This window comes from Halichondria panicea, chromosome 7, assembly GCF_963675165.1.
Source record: "Halichondria panicea chromosome 7, odHalPani1.1, whole genome shotgun sequence".
Taxonomy (NCBI): Eukaryota; Metazoa; Porifera; class Demospongiae; order Suberitida; family Halichondriidae; genus Halichondria; species Halichondria panicea.
The window spans coordinates 424329-443343 of NC_087383.1; the positions used below are offsets into that span (position 1 = coordinate 424329).

Genomic DNA, 19015 nt, shown 5'->3' on the forward strand with positions numbered 1-19015 from the left:
GTGAGGGGAAATCCCTTCTTAACAGGTCTGTGGTCAAATGCTTGTATCAACAAAAAGAAATTAGCACATGGATTCAGGAAGATGGGGGACACTCAAAGCTCTCCCCAGATCACTGATACCAGCCATCTAACTGAAGAGTTCAGTCCCCTAAACAGCCCTACCAAGATCCATGCCCTACTGGAGATGGTCAAGATATGCAGCTACCAAGAGCAGCTCGAGTTCCACGAGAAATTAAACGCTTTCCTCCACAAGGACTTCATCACTCATCTGTCTTCAGACCTCTCTACTGAGATCATCTCCTACCTGCCTATGGAGGACGTCATCACCTGCCTGTATGTGAGCAAGAGCTGGTACAAGATTGTGAGCGGATGCACTCTCTACTGGGCACAGAAATCCCAAGCCCTCGGAATGACCGACACGTTTATTAGCTCTAGATTATCTGACCCCAGTTGCAAGCTTCACGCGCTCTGTATAGCCTCACAGAACCATCAGCGCTACATGAAACACCTAGTACCTCGATGTTATTCAATCTCTGTGAACCCAACTGAAATTGGCTACTCTTTTCGCTATGCTGGTAATGGAGTATCACTAATTTATGAGGAGACAGCTTCCCACGCACAAGTCATCATCGAGAGCATGAATTCGTCCCAATCAGCTATGCAGATAGCTTCCTTTGATGTCCCTCCCTTCCAAGGCCGTATTATGTGGGCCTCCGCTTCGTCTGATTACTTACTCTGGAAGCAAGTGAATGGAACGTGGTGTGGCTGCCTTACCAAGGGTCTGTTACCAGAGTTGGATGTTTGGGAGGACGAGCCAATGTCTCAAGGCTCTCACAATATCTCCTTCTGCTCTAAATGCCATGCGGTGGCTGTCATGTCTCAGGCTGAGGACGACTGTGAAGTATGGGATCTCCAAGTGATTAAACTGTACAACGAGACCCGTGGTGCTAATGCACTCAGGAAGATGGTCTACCCCATACCACTGGAGGGGCTTAAACAACTGTCGCAGAACAAGCGATACTTTCTCGGTGGTGAAGTTACTCTATTGCCGGCATCTTTGGAGGTGGACAGCTCAGGATTCTGCCAAACACACTCCGTTCTGCTACAGATTGATTCAAGTCTGGCCATTCACAAGTTGAAGATGATCGATGAAATGGACAATTCTCTTGTACTCTCTCAGCTACTGCCAAACTCACTGCTCTCAAAACCTCTCAAAGTATTCTCTCCCAAGCAGTCTGATCAACCACTCAGTTTAATGGATTTCTCTGCCTCGAAAAATCAATCGTGTTTTTGCCTCTCTGCTGATTTGCAACGAGTTGCTATGATACACGAGGGCTATCTGAACGTCTGGAATCTGGCGTCGTTTGAAATGGAGAATTTTGTGGACCTTTCTCCATTGGATTTGCCCACTGACAGCAAGGTGATGGCGGTAGGCAGTGTGTACACAGTGATAGCCAGTAACTCTAAAGGTCAATGTATTGTTGTTCTCACAACTACTGGGGAAATTATTCTTCAAAACTTCATGTCTGCCGAATCAAGTTGGAAACATACCTTTGAATATTACGCCCCGCTGAATCAAGATTGGCTAGACAGTTTTGTTTATTTCGATTTCTTGCCCCTCGGCTTAGTGATGGAGAGTAAATGTGTAAAGGATAAAGAAGAGACGGAGTTGACAGCTATGGTGGGTGTGAGGAGGAGAGAGACAACAGCCATTGACTCTATAGTGTAGCTATCGTGTGTGCGTGTGCATGTGTACTCTATAGTACAGTGTAGCCACCGTGCGTGTGTATGTACTGCGGTTAATTGTGTGTACGTACATGTACTTGTATTGTTTGTGTAATCATGTTATCAAAGATGTAATCAGCAAATAATTTTTATATAATTTATGCAGATGAGATAAATTTGTGATACGATAAAAGTCAACACATGTAGAGTTGATACATTTATTTTGTTTGATTAGTTTTAAAAACTGGATATCGCATCAGTAGTAAAAGTTCTAATCTCGGAGTTTTTGCTTGAGGTCTCTGATATTCAGCTGCAATCTCTCAGCTTCTCTGGCCAGTTGCCTTTGTCTGGACTGGGCCTCACTAGTTTGCCTCTGTAATCGTGTCAACTGGGCACCTCGACGCTTCTGTGTGCAAGGAGGGGATGGGGGTGAACATGAGGGGATGGGTGAACATGAGGGGATGGGGTGAACACGAGGGGATGGGGTGGGGGGAATGTTCTTACTTTTTTCATTTCAATATCTCTTCTCAGTTGCTGCCTGCGTTCTTTGTACTCTTCAATCTATATATAAAATACAAAATTTCAATTGAACTCCATGATAGTAACGAAGTCTCACCATCTTCTTCTTTTCTTTACTCTCCTCCTCCGCTCCAGCCAATGAGACTAGAGCACTGTCTATCTGCTCCTGTATTAATCTTAGCTTTTCTCCACTCAGTAGTTGGAGCCCCTCTCCCTGCATGTACTCACGCCCTGCATGGAAGCGGGAGCAAGAAGACAAGTTAAAAGTTAAAAGTTAGATATAGATATAGATACGATGATGTGATTCTAGCTTACTATTATATATGTATGTGTATTGTAGATCTCACGTTTCTCTTTGAGTGTCTGAAGGCAACTCTTCAATTTCTCCACTTCTTGGTAGATAGGTAGTGAGCTCTCCATTTCTCTGGTCCTAGCCGCGTGTGTACTCATCTTCTCACGATAAACCAGTGCCTGCTCCTGCACTCTCTGAGTCTTGTCGACAGCTCTCATCAGTCTCAGCTCGTTCTGATGCTTCTCTGCGAGTAGTTCTTCAATCTCTTTCTCCAGGCTGGTACAATCATCTTTCAAACCGACACAGTTTCCTTCAGACAGACAGATCTCTCTAGTAACACTGCATAGCTCCCGCTCCTCAGAATCAAATATTGCCTTTTCTGCAACGTACGAAGTGGACACAGTGAAATGAAAGATATACTAGTAGCGCAGTACATGAACAATGCTCACTCACCTTTGGCCAGCGTGTCTTCCAGTTGAGAGAGTGATTCTTTCCTCCTCTGCAGCTCATCAAGCTGTGAGCTCTGTGCTGCCATTAGCTCTTCTGCAAGGCATGGCAGGCTCCCCTCTGCACACTGCAAGTGCTCTACAATACTAGGTAGCGGCAGCTGCTGTTTACAGGGCTCTGGTACATGCAACAGCAGAGGAAGTTGGTTTCTCCATGTTGCAGCAATATCTATATCTGCAGTCTGTGGCTCATGTGCAACCCCAGCAGGCGTGTCAGGGCAAGTTTGAGAGCAGTCTATAGCATCTGTGGATCTTCTTAGGGTCTTAAACTCTTCTAGGAGGCTTTCAAAGCTCTGACTAGTGAACATAGCCATCTTGCACAAATTCAGTTGAGTTGCCTTGGATTCATTTAGTTTTCAGGTTCTTTGTATGACCGACCACCTATACCAGTTACTGATTTGTGTGGTTTAACCTCGAGGTAATACCAAATACAAGATTTTGTTACCACACAATTTCGATGATAGATATATAGATAATACAGTCAAGCAGCATACACATGGACATAATGATATCCTAATAACAACGTCTACTAGTTTGTGTTCGTCTACTCAGGTGCTCCCTCTGCAGCTCCGCCCTTCTTGCTGCCGGACACAATGTCATCTATACGCAGCAGCAGAATAGCCGTCTACACAGAGAGAAAGAGCAATAATGACCTTAATTATTAAACATTAACATGTAAAAAAAGTTTCAACAACAGTGATCTAGGATAAAAATATTAACATAGCTGTACACATCACACACCTCAATGGCAGTCTTGTAGGTCTGTATCTTGACAGCCAGAGGGTCCCACACTCCCAGTTCCTTCATGTCTGCCAGTACACCTCTGTCACCGTCCACTCCCCATGTTGAGTACTCCTCAGCTGCATGCTTTGCCTGAGGGGAGGGGAGGGGTTACAATACTACATTGGGGATTGATAGCCAGAAACTCACACTCTATGCAAAATGACTTCAATTACTACTAAACCTAACACGCATACGTACGCACATCAACCAGTGACTCTACACAGCCTATATAGTGAGGTATACACACCACAGACACACAGGAGGGGGTGGTCTTACCCTGAGGGCAGTGAGTACTCTGATGGTGTTGGCCCCACAGTTCTGCAGGAGGGTCCGGGGGATGACCTCTAGAGCACGACTAACAGCACGATACGGCCATTGTTGAACGCCTGCTACACTCTTAGCCTTCTCATTGAGGGCCTGTGCCAAAGCCATCTCTGTAGCCCCACCCCCTGGAACAAGGGATGGATCCAGCATCACGTTGCGGGCCACTTGCATAGCATCCTGGAGGTTTCGATCCACCTGAAAGAAAGAGCACCAAGTCAGCTCTGAAAACAGGCCCATTTCGAACAATTTGGACCCGAAGTAAATTGCTAATTTAAACACACCATATTGTAGCACTACCAAACACCTACTAAATGCATCTTTTAGTTTTGCTATCAGACGTTCCTAACTCAAGTTATGGCCTCTCAAAGTTAGCTCTGAAAATAGGCCCATTTCAGAAAAAACACCCACGCTTTTTTTCCAGAAAATGGACAATTTGGACCAGAGAAAAATTGCTGATTTAAGCACAACATTTTGTAGCAATACCAAACAGCTACCAAATGCATCATTTAGTTTTGATATCAGACGTTCCTAACTCAAGTTATGGCCTCTCAAAGTTAGCTACGAAAATAGGCCCATTTCAGAAAAAACACCCACTTATAGCCCACGCTTTTTTCCAGAAAATGGACAATTTGGACCAGAAAAAAAATTACTGATTTAAGCACACCATTTTTTAGCACTACCAAACAGCTACTAAATGCATCTTTTAGTTTTGATATCGGACCTTCCTTACTCAAGTTATGGCCTCTCAAAGTTAGCTCAGAAAATAGGCCCATTTCAGAAAAAACACCCACTTATATAGCCCACGCTTTTTTCCAGAAAATGGACAATTTGGACCAGAAAAAAATTACTGATTTAAGCACACCATTTTTTAGCACTACCAAACAGCTACTAAATGCATCTTTTAGTTTTGATATCGGACCTTCCTTACTCAAGTTATGGCTTCTCAAAGTTAGCTCAGAAAATAGGCCCATTTCAGAAAAAACACCCACTTATATAGCCCACGCTTTTTTCCAGAAAATGGACAATTTGGACCAGAAAAAAATTACTGATTTAAGCACACCATTTTTTAGCACTACCAAACACCTACTAAATGCATCTTTTAGTTTTGATATCGGACCTTCCTTACTCAAGTTATGGCCTCTCAAAGTTAGCTACGAAAATAGGCCCATTTCAGAAAAAACACCCACTTCTATAGCCCACGCTTTTTTCCAGAAAATGGACAATTTGGACCAGAGAAAAGTTGCTGATTTAAGCACAACATTTTGTAGCACAATCAAACACCTACTAAATGCATCATTTAGTTTTGATATCGAACCTTCCTAACTCAAATTATGGCCTCTTCAAAATTAGCTACGAAAATAAGGTAATTAGAGGGAAGGCTGACCTCGTGCAGTATGTCCTTGCTGGCCCCCCTCAAGACGATGGTGCAAGCCTTGGGGTCCTTGCACTCTACCAGGTAGGTGAAGTACTCATCACCTATCTTACGGATCTCAAACAAGCCACACCCAGTGCCGATGTCCGACTCCTTCACCTCATCAGTGCGGCTGCATATGGTACCACCACACGCCCTGAGGGGAGATTGCAAGTGATAACATTGTTATTAGAGTCATAACTATAACACAATGGTATGGCAGTGCTTATTATAAGGATTTAGAATTGAAAGGACATAATGTCCTACCATATATATACTCTGATGGCCTGACATAATTATGGCTAGGGATCTGTGGAGCCATCATTAAAATGTTTTTTCCTTGAGTGACTCAACAAGATGGTTCTTCTATGCTGCTTGTCACAGTCTTTATAATCATACAGACAACACATTGTTAGGATTAGAGGTACACTCACCGTGCTACTCTGTTGTTGTCAGACTTCTTAAGACGACGGATTGCAGTAATGTTGTTCTTCATTAGATAGTGCTGGGCAAGGTCTGTAGTGAGGGTTTAATAGTCAATGCATGAAGGGAGGGGGGGTCAATAGTGCAAGAGACTTGTAGTTTACCTGACACTCCCTTCTCTGTGAACACAAGGTCAGGCTTGAGAGTGATGATATCCTCACACATCTTCTGAACTTGTTCCTCCTCAATCTGGAGCAGTCGCGTGAAGTCCATCTCTGCCGATACCTCGATATTAGTCTATAGAGATAGAGGGAGGTCACTAGCACACACACATAGAGGGGTGTGGTCTCACCATGCTCTCCCCTTTCTTGTACTCGAGGGAGCAATCCAACAACACAATACGAGGATTCTCAATACGCCTGGGGACATGTTATTATCACAGTGATCTCAGCAAACACACAATTATACTGAAAAACAATAACTACATACTCCAGGCTAAATTCAAACACTTCTCTTACCGCCTCATCTTGGGATGCGTGACGTCCTTGTTGAGCATGACTCCACGGAGGACCTCGGACTCTTCAATACTACCCCCGGGTATCTTCTCCACTCGGGCATACCTCTTGATGTCTATCTCCCTCCGCCCACCTTCTTCTAGTGTCACTGTCTGCACAGCACGGATAGCCATCTCACACGCCATGTTAGACCTGCAGGGGTGTGGTAGGCAACTAGCATAATTTTCTTCAGACTTACCATTTCTTGATGAACTTTGTACCAATCGTGCTTTTGATGATCTTCATCATCTCCTCTTTGTTGTTGACGTCCACGCTTGTCCTGTAGTGAAACCACACTCATCAACCACGCCCGCATATATATACATATATACTTACGATATTTTTTCTTTTGTGATAGTGACAATATCATCGAGTGCCTGTCGATATGCTCTGATGATTACCGTGGGATGCATCTGTTGTTCTAGAAACTGCTCAGCAGCTGACAACATCTCACCAGCTATACAGAACTAGCTAATATAACCACACCCACACACAGTGTGTACACACGTACCCATTATGATGACAGAGGTGGTGCCATCTCCCACCTCCTCGTCTTGTGTCCGACTGATCTCTATCATGGACTTGGCCGCTGGGTGCTGTACTTGTATCTGTAGTGGGTGGGGTTATTGTGTACTGTTTAGTACACTAGAGTATAGTTCTAACCTCTCGAAGGATGGCGTTCCCATCGTTGGTCATGACGATGCCTCCCATTGGATCCATCAACATTTTGAGCATGGCCCGGGGGCCTAGACACGTACGAATTACATCAGCTATTGCCTGAGGGGGAGGGGGTGGGCCTGAATCATGTGGTGGAGTTATACGTTATGTGTACCTTAGCAGCCTGGATGTTACTGAGTTGGGCCTTTCTGCCCGTTTCTCTTTTTGTATTAGCATCTGTAATTATACAGAGCTTGATAATTTTACAAACGTGTGTGGTGGGTAGCTATACAGTACAGAGCATATTTCATTGACCCCTGAACCCTAACAGGCTTTAAGCACAGTGTATAGGAGCTTATTATACAGGCAGACCCCTCACGCACACATAGAGTACATGCAGGCACTCACTGAGGACGAGAATGGGGGCTCCGTACATCGACATTACAGCAGCTAGCTCCTCAAGACTTCTCACCACGTGGCTACAGTATGAAATCTGACGCATGCGCAATAGCAATTTCTTTTCCACATGGTCTCTGAGGATAGTGAAGTAAGTCAACTTTTGTATCAATTCTGCTCTCCTAAATCTCCATTGCATTCAAAAATTGACTATGAACATTCATTTGATGTATTCCTCCTTTTTTCTGCAGTAGCCATGGCTCCGCAGTTCGAAATGGCAGTAGGGCTCAAGAAAGGCCACAAGGTCACCAAGGTTCCACAGAAACCAAGACCTTCCCGGAGACGAGGGGTGAGTAATGTTAGCGAGGAGATTACTATAATCAGGTTTAATCATGGCGAACCGTTGTTCGGCTAAAATGCTGTACAGTATTTTAATATCGTTATAATTATTATTGTACATACTGGACTATTGTGTTTAATATGTCCGTTCCATTGCAGTTTCTGAGCAAACGTGTCAAGTTTGTACGTGACCTTGTGCGTGAGGTGTGTGGTCAGGCTCCCTACGAGAAGAGACTAATTGAGCTGCTCAAAGTGCAGAGAGATAAGAGAGCACTCAAGTTTGCCAAGAAAAGGGTAAGTGGGTGTGGTCTAGTAGTGTGGTTTTATTCATACTGCATTATTGACGTCTTTGCCTCACACACAGTTGGGAGGTCACCGTAGAGGCAAGAAAAAGCGAGAGGAAATGCAGAAGTTGCTGCAAGCCATGAGAAAAGCACAGCAAGCTTCCTAACTCTTTAATAGTATGTTATGATTTTGTTTGTGCAAATTTCTCTTTCAATGTTTTAAAAAAAGTCTTTTGCCACTGTATTTCGCAGTGTTGTGTTGGGAAACAGAGGAGGTACGACACGAGTGCCTCGATTAGTCTAGGTCACAAAATTCAGCAGTTTGCATGTGACTTAATTAACTCAATTTTAGCCTAATCGAGGTACCGTATTTACTTGATTAAACGCCCATGGTAAAAGCTCTTCTTTGTCAATAAACGCCCATCTCGTTTACCTTTGCAGACTTCGATATGAAATAAACGCCCGGGCGTTTAATCAAGTAAATACAGTACTCTTGTTGCATGTCTGAGCAAATATATGGCATATTGCACAGTGAAGCCATGCAGGTACATCAAAGCTAACAAGTTACCGCCAGAAAGCTTGGACGAAAGTTCTTTTATATTGTTCCTACAACTCACTTTTTTGTGGTATCAAAGTAAGGAATACAGAATGCAAAAATTAATGCTACTATGCTTCTCCCACGCAACAAATCGGTTATTGCATAATCACTCGTGCAATATGCCTGATATTGGCTCAGTAGTAATTATTGGTCGAGGGCCGTAGCTTTCTCCATTCATATGTAGTGTATACCTAGCTGGGCAGAGCCTGGCCAACCATTTTGACGAGTGGCTGGGGGCCGTGCCTGCACTGTGGAGTGCAACCGATCAGATTGCAGTATTTTTCTAAGATAATGATATTCATGACTCCATTGTAGTGCTTACAGAGCAGTATTGCATTACAGTGGTAAAAATCCTAGATAGGAGTGTCCCAACAAGATCGGGTTCCACCCAGCTCTATAATTTTCACAATTCGTTAGTAATAATTTATGCATGTCATTATTACAACCAGTATATAGTAAGGTGGTGCCAAAAATCGTCCTCTATGTGTGCAAACATATACGTAAATAATAATGATTGTCCAAGTCCCCTGTGATGTGTCCGGCCTTCTCACCAAGAATAGCAACTATGTGGCAGCAAATTTGTTCACGTTTAGTGCAATCCTTGAGTATTTCACGATCCCATGCGTCATCAACAAATAGTATTAGTGTCCTCTGGTGTTCGTCATCCCGGGCAGTAGGTAGTACAGGCCGTAGTTCTTCTGGCGATCTTGTACGATATTGAAAATATTGCTTTAAGTCTCTTCTGTATTCTTCTACTTCAGACCCAGTGTAGTTCAGATGCTTACCAAGGTCCTTTAAGAATGTTTCGTCAAGCCAGGTAAAATTGGCACTGACACGTAAGAAGAAATCATTGACAGATCGAATATCTTGGAAATAGATCAAAAGAGAATTCGGGATTATTATTTGCACAATTTCCTTGAGCTCGTCTACAGTAAGTTTTTCAATTATAGATTTAAATTTAGATATTAGAATGTCAAACTTGCGCTGAATATCCCTTGTATCGTTGTTAGCTTCACTGGTATTGAGAGGGTAATTTATGTATCTAGCTTCATAGCAGCTACTCCATGGATTAGTAGCTAGTCTAGATGCACTACTATCTTCTGCTTGTTTTACTTCCATTTTTAAGGCTATGACCTACACAAAGAGAAGAAGCTTAAAGGTCACATGCATGCAATTGCTTAATTGAGGATATTCATAAGAAAACATGATCCACCCCATGTACATCTCATGGGACTACCATATTTATGTGCTGATGTTGTACTATGCATAACAGGATAACACCTGCTTGATGTGTGGGGATGAATATTGTTAACCTTTGTGTATTGGTAGTTATTTTGGCCTGCATATGGTATAGCTACTGCATTATTGGGATAAGCCGCTTGGCCTAGAGATCAGTTGGAGATGGGGAATGTAAATTCGGGATCAACAACTCTGCACCAAAAGGTTTGTTATCAGGGTTTGTCGATATAATTATATAGTTAATGTTGTTTTCTCTGTATAGCAGCTAGATGGCATACAGCTAGATGGCATACTGCTAGACGATGAGCTCTCGATCGCTACAAAGTGCATTCAAGATCGTCATTCTCAGTTGATAAAAAAGCTTCTGTGTTCACTTTTCGAACACCTCGACTCGATTCACACAGCCCAGGAATTTCTGCTTTCCCAACCGATGCATTCTTTGATAACTCACAAAGAGCGTACACACATTGTACATGCTCAGTCTTCTCAAGAATTGCTGGAAGTTTGCTCTGGAAAGTTCAGGTGGTACGATAGCATGGCACTGGAGGAGCTATTTGAGTTCATTCAAAGAAATGAATTAGAAATGAAGATGAAGCATCTAAAAGATGAAATTCTTCTGGTGGTTCGCCAGTTTTTTGAGGAACATGGTCGAATCATCAAGGATCCCTCGAGTGGTTGCACTATAGTTATGGTGGACTCTTACTTAAGACAGAGTGATTCTGATGAGTGTATGATGTACAAGCTCTACCATTTGGCATCAGGTGCCTTAGCCCTGAAGAATGATAGTGCGCTACAACTTCAAGACACACAGCTCAAGAAAGATTTGACACCACCAAATGATTCCTGCATTGGTAATGATCATGTTGGAAAGCTGCCGACGAGAATCCAGCACAAGACAAGTCTGACCAAGAGTAGGCGTTCTGATAGGAGTTCGACAGGAGACTCACTCTCAGATGTTGATATTGACGAACTAACCTCTACATAATTCCATTACATGATTGTATAATACTTTCTATATGCTGGGTGTCCAACTGTATATGTATATATGTGTGTCATAAACGATATGAAAATATGTATCAAGCAAATTGTGCAATTATAACATTCAGCATGAAAAATAAAATCGTAGAGTCCACAAGACACACCACACAGAGAGAACACACACACACAACCGGTCACATCCACTTGTTCAGTGAACTTGTCCTGACAAGCCATGTGTATCCTCTCACAGGTGGCAGGGCTGTCCAGTCGATAGTAGCCACTCACTTCACTTTCTGCCCGTGCAGCTGTGACGAGTGTGATGGCCTCCCTCATGCATGCAGGGCAGCCCCGCCATCTGTGAAAGGATACGCATGGCTCCCCTCCAGATATACACACTGCTCCAGGGTCACCAGACCAAGGCCCTGCATGTGTAAACACTCCCTCTATTCCAGGCAGAGGGGGGTAGAACTACATTAAAACAGTCATATACATTACTAACACGGCCTTTCTATTACTCTATTGTACTTCGTAAAGATGATACTATCACTTACTGTATACTATTCTAAGCATGCAAAATAAACTGTGATGTGCTTTGCAGTACATCACACTCGGTGATTTTGCTTTTGCCTGACAATTTAATGAAGCACTATAAGCATGCACAATAAAAGACTGTGTTCCTCCTTTCCCTGCAGTAGCCATGGCTCCATAGCTCGAAATGGCAGTATAGGGCTCAAGAAAGGCCACAAGGTCACCAAGACCCGGAGACGAGGGGGGTGAGTAATGTTAGCGAGGATTACTGTAAACAGGTTTAATCATGGTAAACCATTGTTTGGCACTAACAGTGTATGTTTTGATAAGAAATTTGGAATTTCACGTTTTGTTTTATTGTATGTACTATTAATATAATTATGTCCGTTCTTTCCGTTGCATGCAGTTTCTGAGAAAACGTGTTGTGGGTGAGGTGTGTGGTCAGGTTTCCTATAAGAAAAGGTTGATTGAGCTGCTCAAAGTGCAAATACTCAGCACTCATGTTTGCCAAGAAAAGGCTGAGGGGTGTGGTCTTTGTTAATAGTTTTCTGTGCTCCTGATAACTCCCCCACATACACACATATACACAGTCAGGAAGTCACTGTAGAGGCAACAAAACGAGAGGAAATGCAGAAGTTACCATAAGAAAAGCTCCGGCTGCTTCCTTAATAGTATGTTATGATTTCAAATTTATCATAGAATGGGTTTGTTCGATTTTTGGCATAATAAACTATTTAATCAATTCAGCATTTCAAGTTAAAACATAGAGACCTTTACTTGCTAAACTAATGTGTTTTTGCTCATTGAGGAGGCTAGCTAGATATATTCGAATATCTATGATAAAATATAAAATACAAAATCTTTGGTTAGGAAACTGTAATAACTAGCCAGGGTTCGTGATAATCACCTACGACACTCCCACTTTTACCAAGAATGGACACAATCTTGCGGCACGTTTTGTTGCAATTTTCTCCTTCCAAAACAGACAGATCCCAGTTCCTATCCACGTTTATTATGTATGTTTCTCTTGAACTGTGATTGTTGTCCGCTGTTAATAGTTTGACACGCTCTTTAAAATAATGCTTTAATTTTACATCGTATTCAGTAAGCTCAGCTTTACATTCGCTAATGTCATCTTGTTCGAGTTGATCTAGCAAAAACTTCAACACATCATAGTGAAACCATGAGATGGGAAGGGTTATCCTCAGAAACAGATTGTCTATAGTATGAGCCTTTTTGAATACTTTGGAGTATGCATGAGGTATTTTTTTCAGGGCCTTTTTCACGTCTGAAAAGCAATAACGATTCTTGATCCGTTCTACCAGATCATCAAAATCTGACTGAAGGTTCCTTGTTTGCTTTCCTAAAGCTTGCCTCTCTAAAAACTGTGGGACATGAATATGAATGGCTGCCAGATGTTTTTCTTTTTCCAGAACGATATTTTTCAGAATGATATTACGTTCTGTCTCTTGAATCTCTTTGGACGGGGTTGCGGAAACTACGACAATAGTATCATGTAGTATAGAACTCTCAGACATAGTGTTAACTCTCTAACTAGTACAACTTGTTACTATACTGCAGCAAACTTGTTTATTATATAACGGTGTGTTAACACACTAGCCTGGGTAAGCACCATGAAATATGATCACATAGATAATTATTGTGTTGACTGAACGGCCTGACACACAGGTGGTCCCTAATGTATTTCTATGTATTCTTTGTTATATCCAAATAAGGATGGATAACTCATAACACTGGCGCCTGGGGTCTGCATCCTAATTAAACGTCATTGATAAGCTATAAATAATTAGCTATGCTTGCAAAATAACACTGCCCTAACTGGAAAAACCTGTTCTTACCTTGAGATTGACTGATCTAGCTAGAGTCTATGCTTGATTGACTGTTTGTCTGGATTGGATGGCAATGATAAACACTGATCGTGATTGCCAGCAAACCCTGCCTCTCCCCCCAGAGGCTATAAAGGTGACAGTAATAATAGTGTGTTTGATTAGAGTATATATATATGGTGTATATAGTAAGTTAGTAGGTTACACATAATGCATGTATTAATTTGTGGTTGTATTTACTATTCAACATAATTATACAGTTAGCGGACGAGGGGCTGTCAAGCTTAACTAAGCAGGTTGAAAAAAAGTTCAAGGAGGATTTGATGGACATTACGTGCCTACTTTTGCTCCCAACCTATATTCCTGAATTCAAGAGGTTTCTCCTCTCCCAAACGATGCGACATTGCGTTTCCGAAGAAGAGCGTTTGCTAATACCTAAGGCCAGTCGCAAGGAACTTCAAGAAATGTTCGTAAATAAATTCCAATGGTTTAATTCCACATTATTTGATGTACTACCCAAGTATGTACCTGAGAGGATAAAAGATGTTGTTATGCCCAAGTTAGCTGCAATACAAAAAATTGTGGATGAGTACTTCAATGGAACGGGAAGACTGATAATAGATCCATCACAAATTCTTATTGTCTTTGATTCGGCTTATGAGGATATTCCAGCCTCTCAATTTGATGATCTGTATAAGATAGCTCTAGAAGCAACGGGGTTCGAATGTGATGTTGGCCACTGCGACGTTGCTGAAGCTATGATTATTAGGATGAAAATGTACGATAAACCCATACAGGAGTCTCTACAAGATAGCGATTACGAAGAGGAACTGTGCCCACTGGGACGAGGGCATAGGATGAAACGTAAACTGAATAATAGGAAGACGGTTACTGATACCTCAAGCTACACGGACACAATGCACTTTGTGTCCCAAGCCGAACCATAAAAAATGTCTGTTATAGGTTTTTCCTCACATTTGCATGCATGGAGGTTTTTTCCTTGCTTTATCTCATAAAGCAAAATTATGTGTGTATCTATAATGCTCAATAGTCATGTATATTATCCTATAGAGTTATAATTATACAAGCTTTACTTTATATAGTTATGTTCAAAAAGAACACGCCATATAATTTGATGATTTGTTGTAATTAAGCTTTACTTTAAGTTCGGTTAAAGAAGGGCCGCTATATATAATTTGATATTATTAAAATTGAATAAGCTACATTCAGCATGAAACTCTCTAACATAGTGTGAAGGGTATACTTCTATCAATGTCTATAATTTATATAGCTATATGCTTCAACAGTCCATCTCTTTGCAGCAGGGTCCACAACAACACACACCTGCATAATTATAGAGAGTACATGTACATTCACTGTAAAGTAAAGCCAGCACATGCACACACTATACCCAGAGCTCTCACCTTGGATGAGAAGATAGCCTTGGGGTTGGGCGCCCTGTCTAACAGACTAACATTGAACACCACAGGTATATCAGACACAGAGGGTATCTTGTAGGTCCCCGGTCCAGTGGTGAAGGTGGTCCCTCGCTGGGTCCTCTGGTTCCCCTCCAGATACACACACTGCTCCATGCAGGGTCAATACCAAGGCCCTGCATGTGTGAACGCTCCCTTTATACATGCATGCATGGGGAAGAGGAGGGTAGAACTACATTAAAACAGTCATGCAGATGTACATTGACTATAAACAGTTACACAGCATTTCTATATTGTACTGTGTAAAGTTAATAGTAACTCTCTTACTGCAGATATATAACTTTACATTTCGTTTGTGCAATTTCTCTTTCACTGTAAAAAAAATTGTCTTTTACATAATAAGCTATTTGATTACCAGTATATGAGGGACTGAATCTAAATTAGTAGTTAGTTAATGTACTACAAAAAAGAGTTAACTATTTTTATAGAAATTTAAGTTATGTAGTTCTTGTAGCAGAACACTAGCATGTTACTCTACAACATAACTAAATGTAGCAGAATACTAGCATAAAATGTAGCAGAACACTAGCATGCTACTCTAGATCTACAACATAACTAATGTTTGTCATGACGAAATTCTAATGTACAGATAAGGTTTGTGTAGAGACCCGGAGACTCGACCTTCCTTTTTTAGGACCGCAGCAATTTGCTTGCAAGTTGTCGTGCAATCGCTGCCTTGTAGGGCTTCACTATCCCAAGCGTCATCTGTTCTCACGAGAAGCATTTCCTCGTGCTTGACTGTCGGCAGTTGTTTCACTCTGTAGGTAAAATAGGTTTGTAACTCTTCTACGTACGCTTTTACGCGTACAGGTATGTCTACAGCTTTTTCTAACAATACATCACTAAGATGTGTGAGCAGGTTGCTCTGGTACCAAGTAGAGTACACACGAATCCAATCGAAAGCATTCGTAATGTCTGTCGCTCGAGCTAAATCCTCTTTAAATTCCTGTGACATGGTGACGTCTTTGCATGCATAAAGTATTACAACATCAACCGGTGTGCCTAGTTTTTTTATTTCCTGTTCGATCATCGATAGCAGTTCATCGTATCTTCCTAGCAATCGTTTAGTGAAGTACATATCAAAACAGTTAACAAACAGAAACACAATTTCATCTTTGTCCAAGTTATCATTTGCATCTTTGTCCGAGCTATATTTATCAATCACACGTACATCTTTTAACAGCAACTCTATTATAGGGGAAGAAGTAAAAATAGTGATAACAAACTGAATAATGTTCACCTTCTCTTTTGACAGTAGAAACAGAATAAACACGTTTTAAAAAGGTTGGACTCATGATATACACTCTCTATGTAAGATATAGTTGGATACTTTTAAATACTGGTAGAAACGCCCAATTTGTGCTGATAAATCAACCTCTTGAGGATATTCACAATCTGTACAACTATTTGCTATAGTAGTTGAGGTCGCTATATGCCATTCATTGAGGATAAACCCTCGGATAAATAAACAACTCAAACAGATTCACCATGAACAACTATTCGCTAATACCATTTATGGAGGATAAAGTCTTGAATAAATATACACTGAATTACGTTCACACCTTACACCTGATCTGTGATTATGACAATGGTTACCATGAAAATTTTGTGACGTAGTACCGACCTAAATTCTTTGATCTGCAACTATACACATCCCATATACTTAATGTTCAGTTACAACTTAAACTACTTCATCTCTACAACTAGTTTTGCATTGGCCACTATACTGAACTTGAAGAACCTTATAATCATGGCTGATACTCAATTCAGCTCAACTGATTTGGATTGCCACAGAAAGACAGGTAATTTTCTAGACAGTTTACCTTCCTTGCATATACTATGTCATTGCTATCTTGCATTTAATTTGCAAACATGCAGTATATATGTTTTTTATGTTCACCTATTAATGCAGGAAGCGACTTGGATTCCCTAAAAAGTCTCAGTATTGAACTGATTCAGAAGGGTCTACTTGATAATGAACCAGCTAAAGAAAAGGCTCTCTCCCAAGAGTTCCGTGATGTGTTTAAAAAGAAAGAGCGAAAGATTGTGCTGGCAGCAGCAGCTAATAAATCTCTCTCTGATGGCTTTTTGAAGATAGTTAAAGGATACGATATTGTTCTACCATTGGTTCAGTTTCTTAAATTTCTAAGGATATGCCTTGGCAGTTCAAATATTCTGGAAAGTAACCGGATTGACGAGATTTTGCTAAGATTTGATTCGGCAACCCCTGATTGTTCATTGAGTAACGTGAAACGAATGCAATTATCCACAGCAACCGATTTTAAACCGACAGAAGTTGTCACAACGTCTAAATTGGATATCACGGCAAATACTTTTATTGATTCTTCCCAAAGCACTGATTCATCATCTCGATCTATCTATTCGAGGAGTAGTGATTCTTTTCAAGTATCCTCTCAGCTCAATGCAGAAAAACTGCTTCCATCTAACAATGAGTTAGTTTGTAGTACATCATCGATGCCTTCTCTGGGCGAAAAAGACGAGCTAGTCGTTGGCATCGCTTTACCTATTTTTACAACGATGCTCAAATGCTGAGCGTCAACAACACAATGCATATACTGTACACAAGTGCCGAGTGGTGTCCTGCTGCATGAGCTAGTACCATCATCTTTGTTGGATACTGTCTAGCTGTCATTTTACATTTTGCGCACAATAATTGTTGTTTGATTGTTCAAGCTTCTTTTTTTTGTTATAGTACGTAGTTTGATGCTTTTTTCAAGCTTGTTAATTTAGTTCAAGCTTGTAAATCAAGCTGCTTTAGTTCAGTATGATATTATCACCAAAGGTATATTTTTTGCCACCTATATAATTAAATTATGCACACCCCCGGCTTTTTTTTAATATGGCCACGATTACTTTATTAATTTTTTATAATTATACAAGTAGAAAAATGATTGTTTATCAACATGAAACTCTCTAAAATAGTGTCTACAAAAGTAAGGGTCATGTCCAATGTCTATGATACAGCTATGATACAATGTCTATTAGCTATGCTTCAACTGTCCATCTCTTTGCAGCAGGGTCCACAACAACACACACCAGCATAATTATAGGGAGAGTATGTAATATAACGAGACCACCACCCTCAGCACACACACCTGCTGAACGAACTTGTCCTGACAGGCCATGCGTATCCTCTCACAGGTGGCGGGGCTGTCCAGTCGATAGTAGCCACTCACTCCACTCTCTGCTCGTGCAGCTGTGATGGCCTCCCTCAGGGCAAATAACACACTGGCTGCCAGGAACAGTGGCGGCTCACCAACAGCCTGGAGGGTAGGGGGGTGGGGGCATGTTAGCAGAGCAGGGAGAGTATTATAATAATTATGACAAAACTCTATGAATAAATGAATACACAGGATCAAGAGTTCCTGACAGTATAATTATGTACATGCAGTACAAGGTGTGTACAAATGTGCTGTTTACAGTAACCACCCACTCAATCAATTACTCATAAGCACACATGTGCTGCTTCACTTCTATAAGAGCTTCCCCCCTCACCTTGGATGAGAAGATAGCCTTGGGGTTGGGCGCCCTGTCTAACAGACTAACAAATATTGAACACCACGGGTACATCAGACACAGAGGGTATCTTGTAGGTCCCCGGTTCAGTGGTGAAGGTAGTCCCTCGCTGGGTCCTCCAGATACACACACTACTCCAGGGTCACCAGACCAAGGCCCTGCGTGGACGCTCCCTCCACCTGGGGGAGGGGAGGAGATGGGGGGGAGTAAAAAATATATATCAACTCTATCGTATACTGCTAATTAGTTGTGCTGTTGTTTGTGCTCCTGAACTTTTAAACGTAATTGACACCCTTTACTTCACACACACACACACACACACAGTTGGGAGGTCACCGTAGAGGCAAGAAGAAGCGAGAGGAGATGTAGAAGTTGCTGCAAGCCATGAGAAAAGCACAGCAAACTTTAATAGTATGTTATATTTCGTTTGCAAATTTCTCTTATATACATGATAAACTATGATCCATATATCAGGTTTAATGCACAAGGCTTAGCGAATGACACTGTACAAGCTTGATTCCGTTTCTATTGCAAATTGCATGCGCATGCTCACTCTTTGCGATTGTGAATTATGCGAAAA

The 19015-nt window shown here is 41.5% G+C and overlaps 4 protein-coding genes, 3 long non-coding RNA genes and 1 pseudogene across 8 annotated transcripts; 4 read left to right on the plus strand and 4 right to left on the minus strand.

Moving 5' to 3' along the window:
* Nucleotide 1: 1 nt before the first annotated feature.
* Nucleotides 2-1910, plus strand: LOC135338047 (uncharacterized). The gene has a single exon (XM_064534062.1). The coding sequence runs from the start codon at nucleotides 82-84 to the stop codon at nucleotides 1726-1728; it is 1647 nt and encodes a 548-aa protein (XP_064390132.1). The 5' UTR covers nucleotides 2-81; the 3' UTR covers nucleotides 1729-1910.
* LOC135338053 (uncharacterized) lies at nucleotides 1891-3444 on the minus strand. Its single transcript, XM_064534068.1, has 5 exons — nucleotides 2989-3444; nucleotides 2591-2914; nucleotides 2341-2474; nucleotides 2229-2285; nucleotides 1891-2130 (listed from the first exon to the last, which is right to left on the minus strand). Exons 1-5 carry the CDS (start codon nucleotides 3353-3355, stop codon nucleotides 1996-1998), a joined length of 1017 nt encoding a protein of 338 aa, XP_064390138.1. The 5' UTR covers nucleotides 3356-3444; the 3' UTR covers nucleotides 1891-1995.
* Nucleotides 3445-3477: 33 nt separating this feature from the next.
* LOC135338045 (T-complex protein 1 subunit gamma-like) lies at nucleotides 3478-7716 on the minus strand. The gene is made up of 14 exons (XM_064534059.1): nucleotides 7602-7716; nucleotides 7369-7430; nucleotides 7200-7313; nucleotides 7048-7144; nucleotides 6873-6993; nucleotides 6736-6816; nucleotides 6501-6689; nucleotides 6335-6401; nucleotides 6147-6279; nucleotides 5994-6075; nucleotides 5533-5716; nucleotides 4101-4343; nucleotides 3783-3914; nucleotides 3478-3666 (listed from the first exon to the last, which is right to left on the minus strand). The coding sequence occupies exons 1-14, from the start codon at nucleotides 7693-7695 to the stop codon at nucleotides 3586-3588; spliced, it is 1680 nt and encodes a 559-aa protein (XP_064390129.1). The 5' UTR covers nucleotides 7696-7716; the 3' UTR covers nucleotides 3478-3585.
* Nucleotides 7666-18819, plus strand: LOC135338059 (large ribosomal subunit protein eL36-like). 2 transcript variants are annotated; one of them, XM_064534075.1, is made up of 4 exons: nucleotides 7666-7740; nucleotides 7841-7938; nucleotides 8088-8222; nucleotides 18760-18819. In XM_064534075.1, exons 2-4 carry the CDS (start codon nucleotides 7846-7848, stop codon nucleotides 18802-18804), a joined length of 273 nt encoding a protein of 90 aa, XP_064390145.1. In that variant the 5' UTR covers nucleotides 7666-7740; nucleotides 7841-7845; the 3' UTR covers nucleotides 18805-18819. The 2 variants fall into 2 exon arrangements, with proteins under 2 accessions (XP_064390145.1, XP_064390144.1); XM_064534074.1 differs by lacking the exon at nucleotides 18760-18819 and adding an exon at nucleotides 8293-8456 and having other exon boundaries at nucleotides 7674-7740.
* LOC135338079 (uncharacterized) lies at nucleotides 10100-11134 on the plus strand. The gene is made up of 2 exons (XR_010395415.1): nucleotides 10100-10253; nucleotides 10312-11134. It is a non-coding gene; the product is annotated as an uncharacterized LOC135338079 (long non-coding RNA).
* LOC135338061 (uncharacterized) lies at nucleotides 11786-14450 on the plus strand. Its single transcript, XR_010395410.1, has 3 exons — nucleotides 11786-11800; nucleotides 11962-13538; nucleotides 13663-14450. It is a non-coding gene; the product is annotated as an uncharacterized LOC135338061 (long non-coding RNA).
* LOC135338314 (xanthine dehydrogenase-like) lies at nucleotides 14657-18635 on the minus strand (annotated as a pseudogene).
* Nucleotides 15871-16289, minus strand: LOC135338060 (uncharacterized). Its single transcript, XR_010395409.1, has 2 exons — nucleotides 16139-16289; nucleotides 15871-16086 (listed from the first exon to the last, which is right to left on the minus strand). It is a non-coding gene; the product is annotated as an uncharacterized LOC135338060 (long non-coding RNA).
* Nucleotides 18820-19015: the final 196 nt, after the last annotated feature.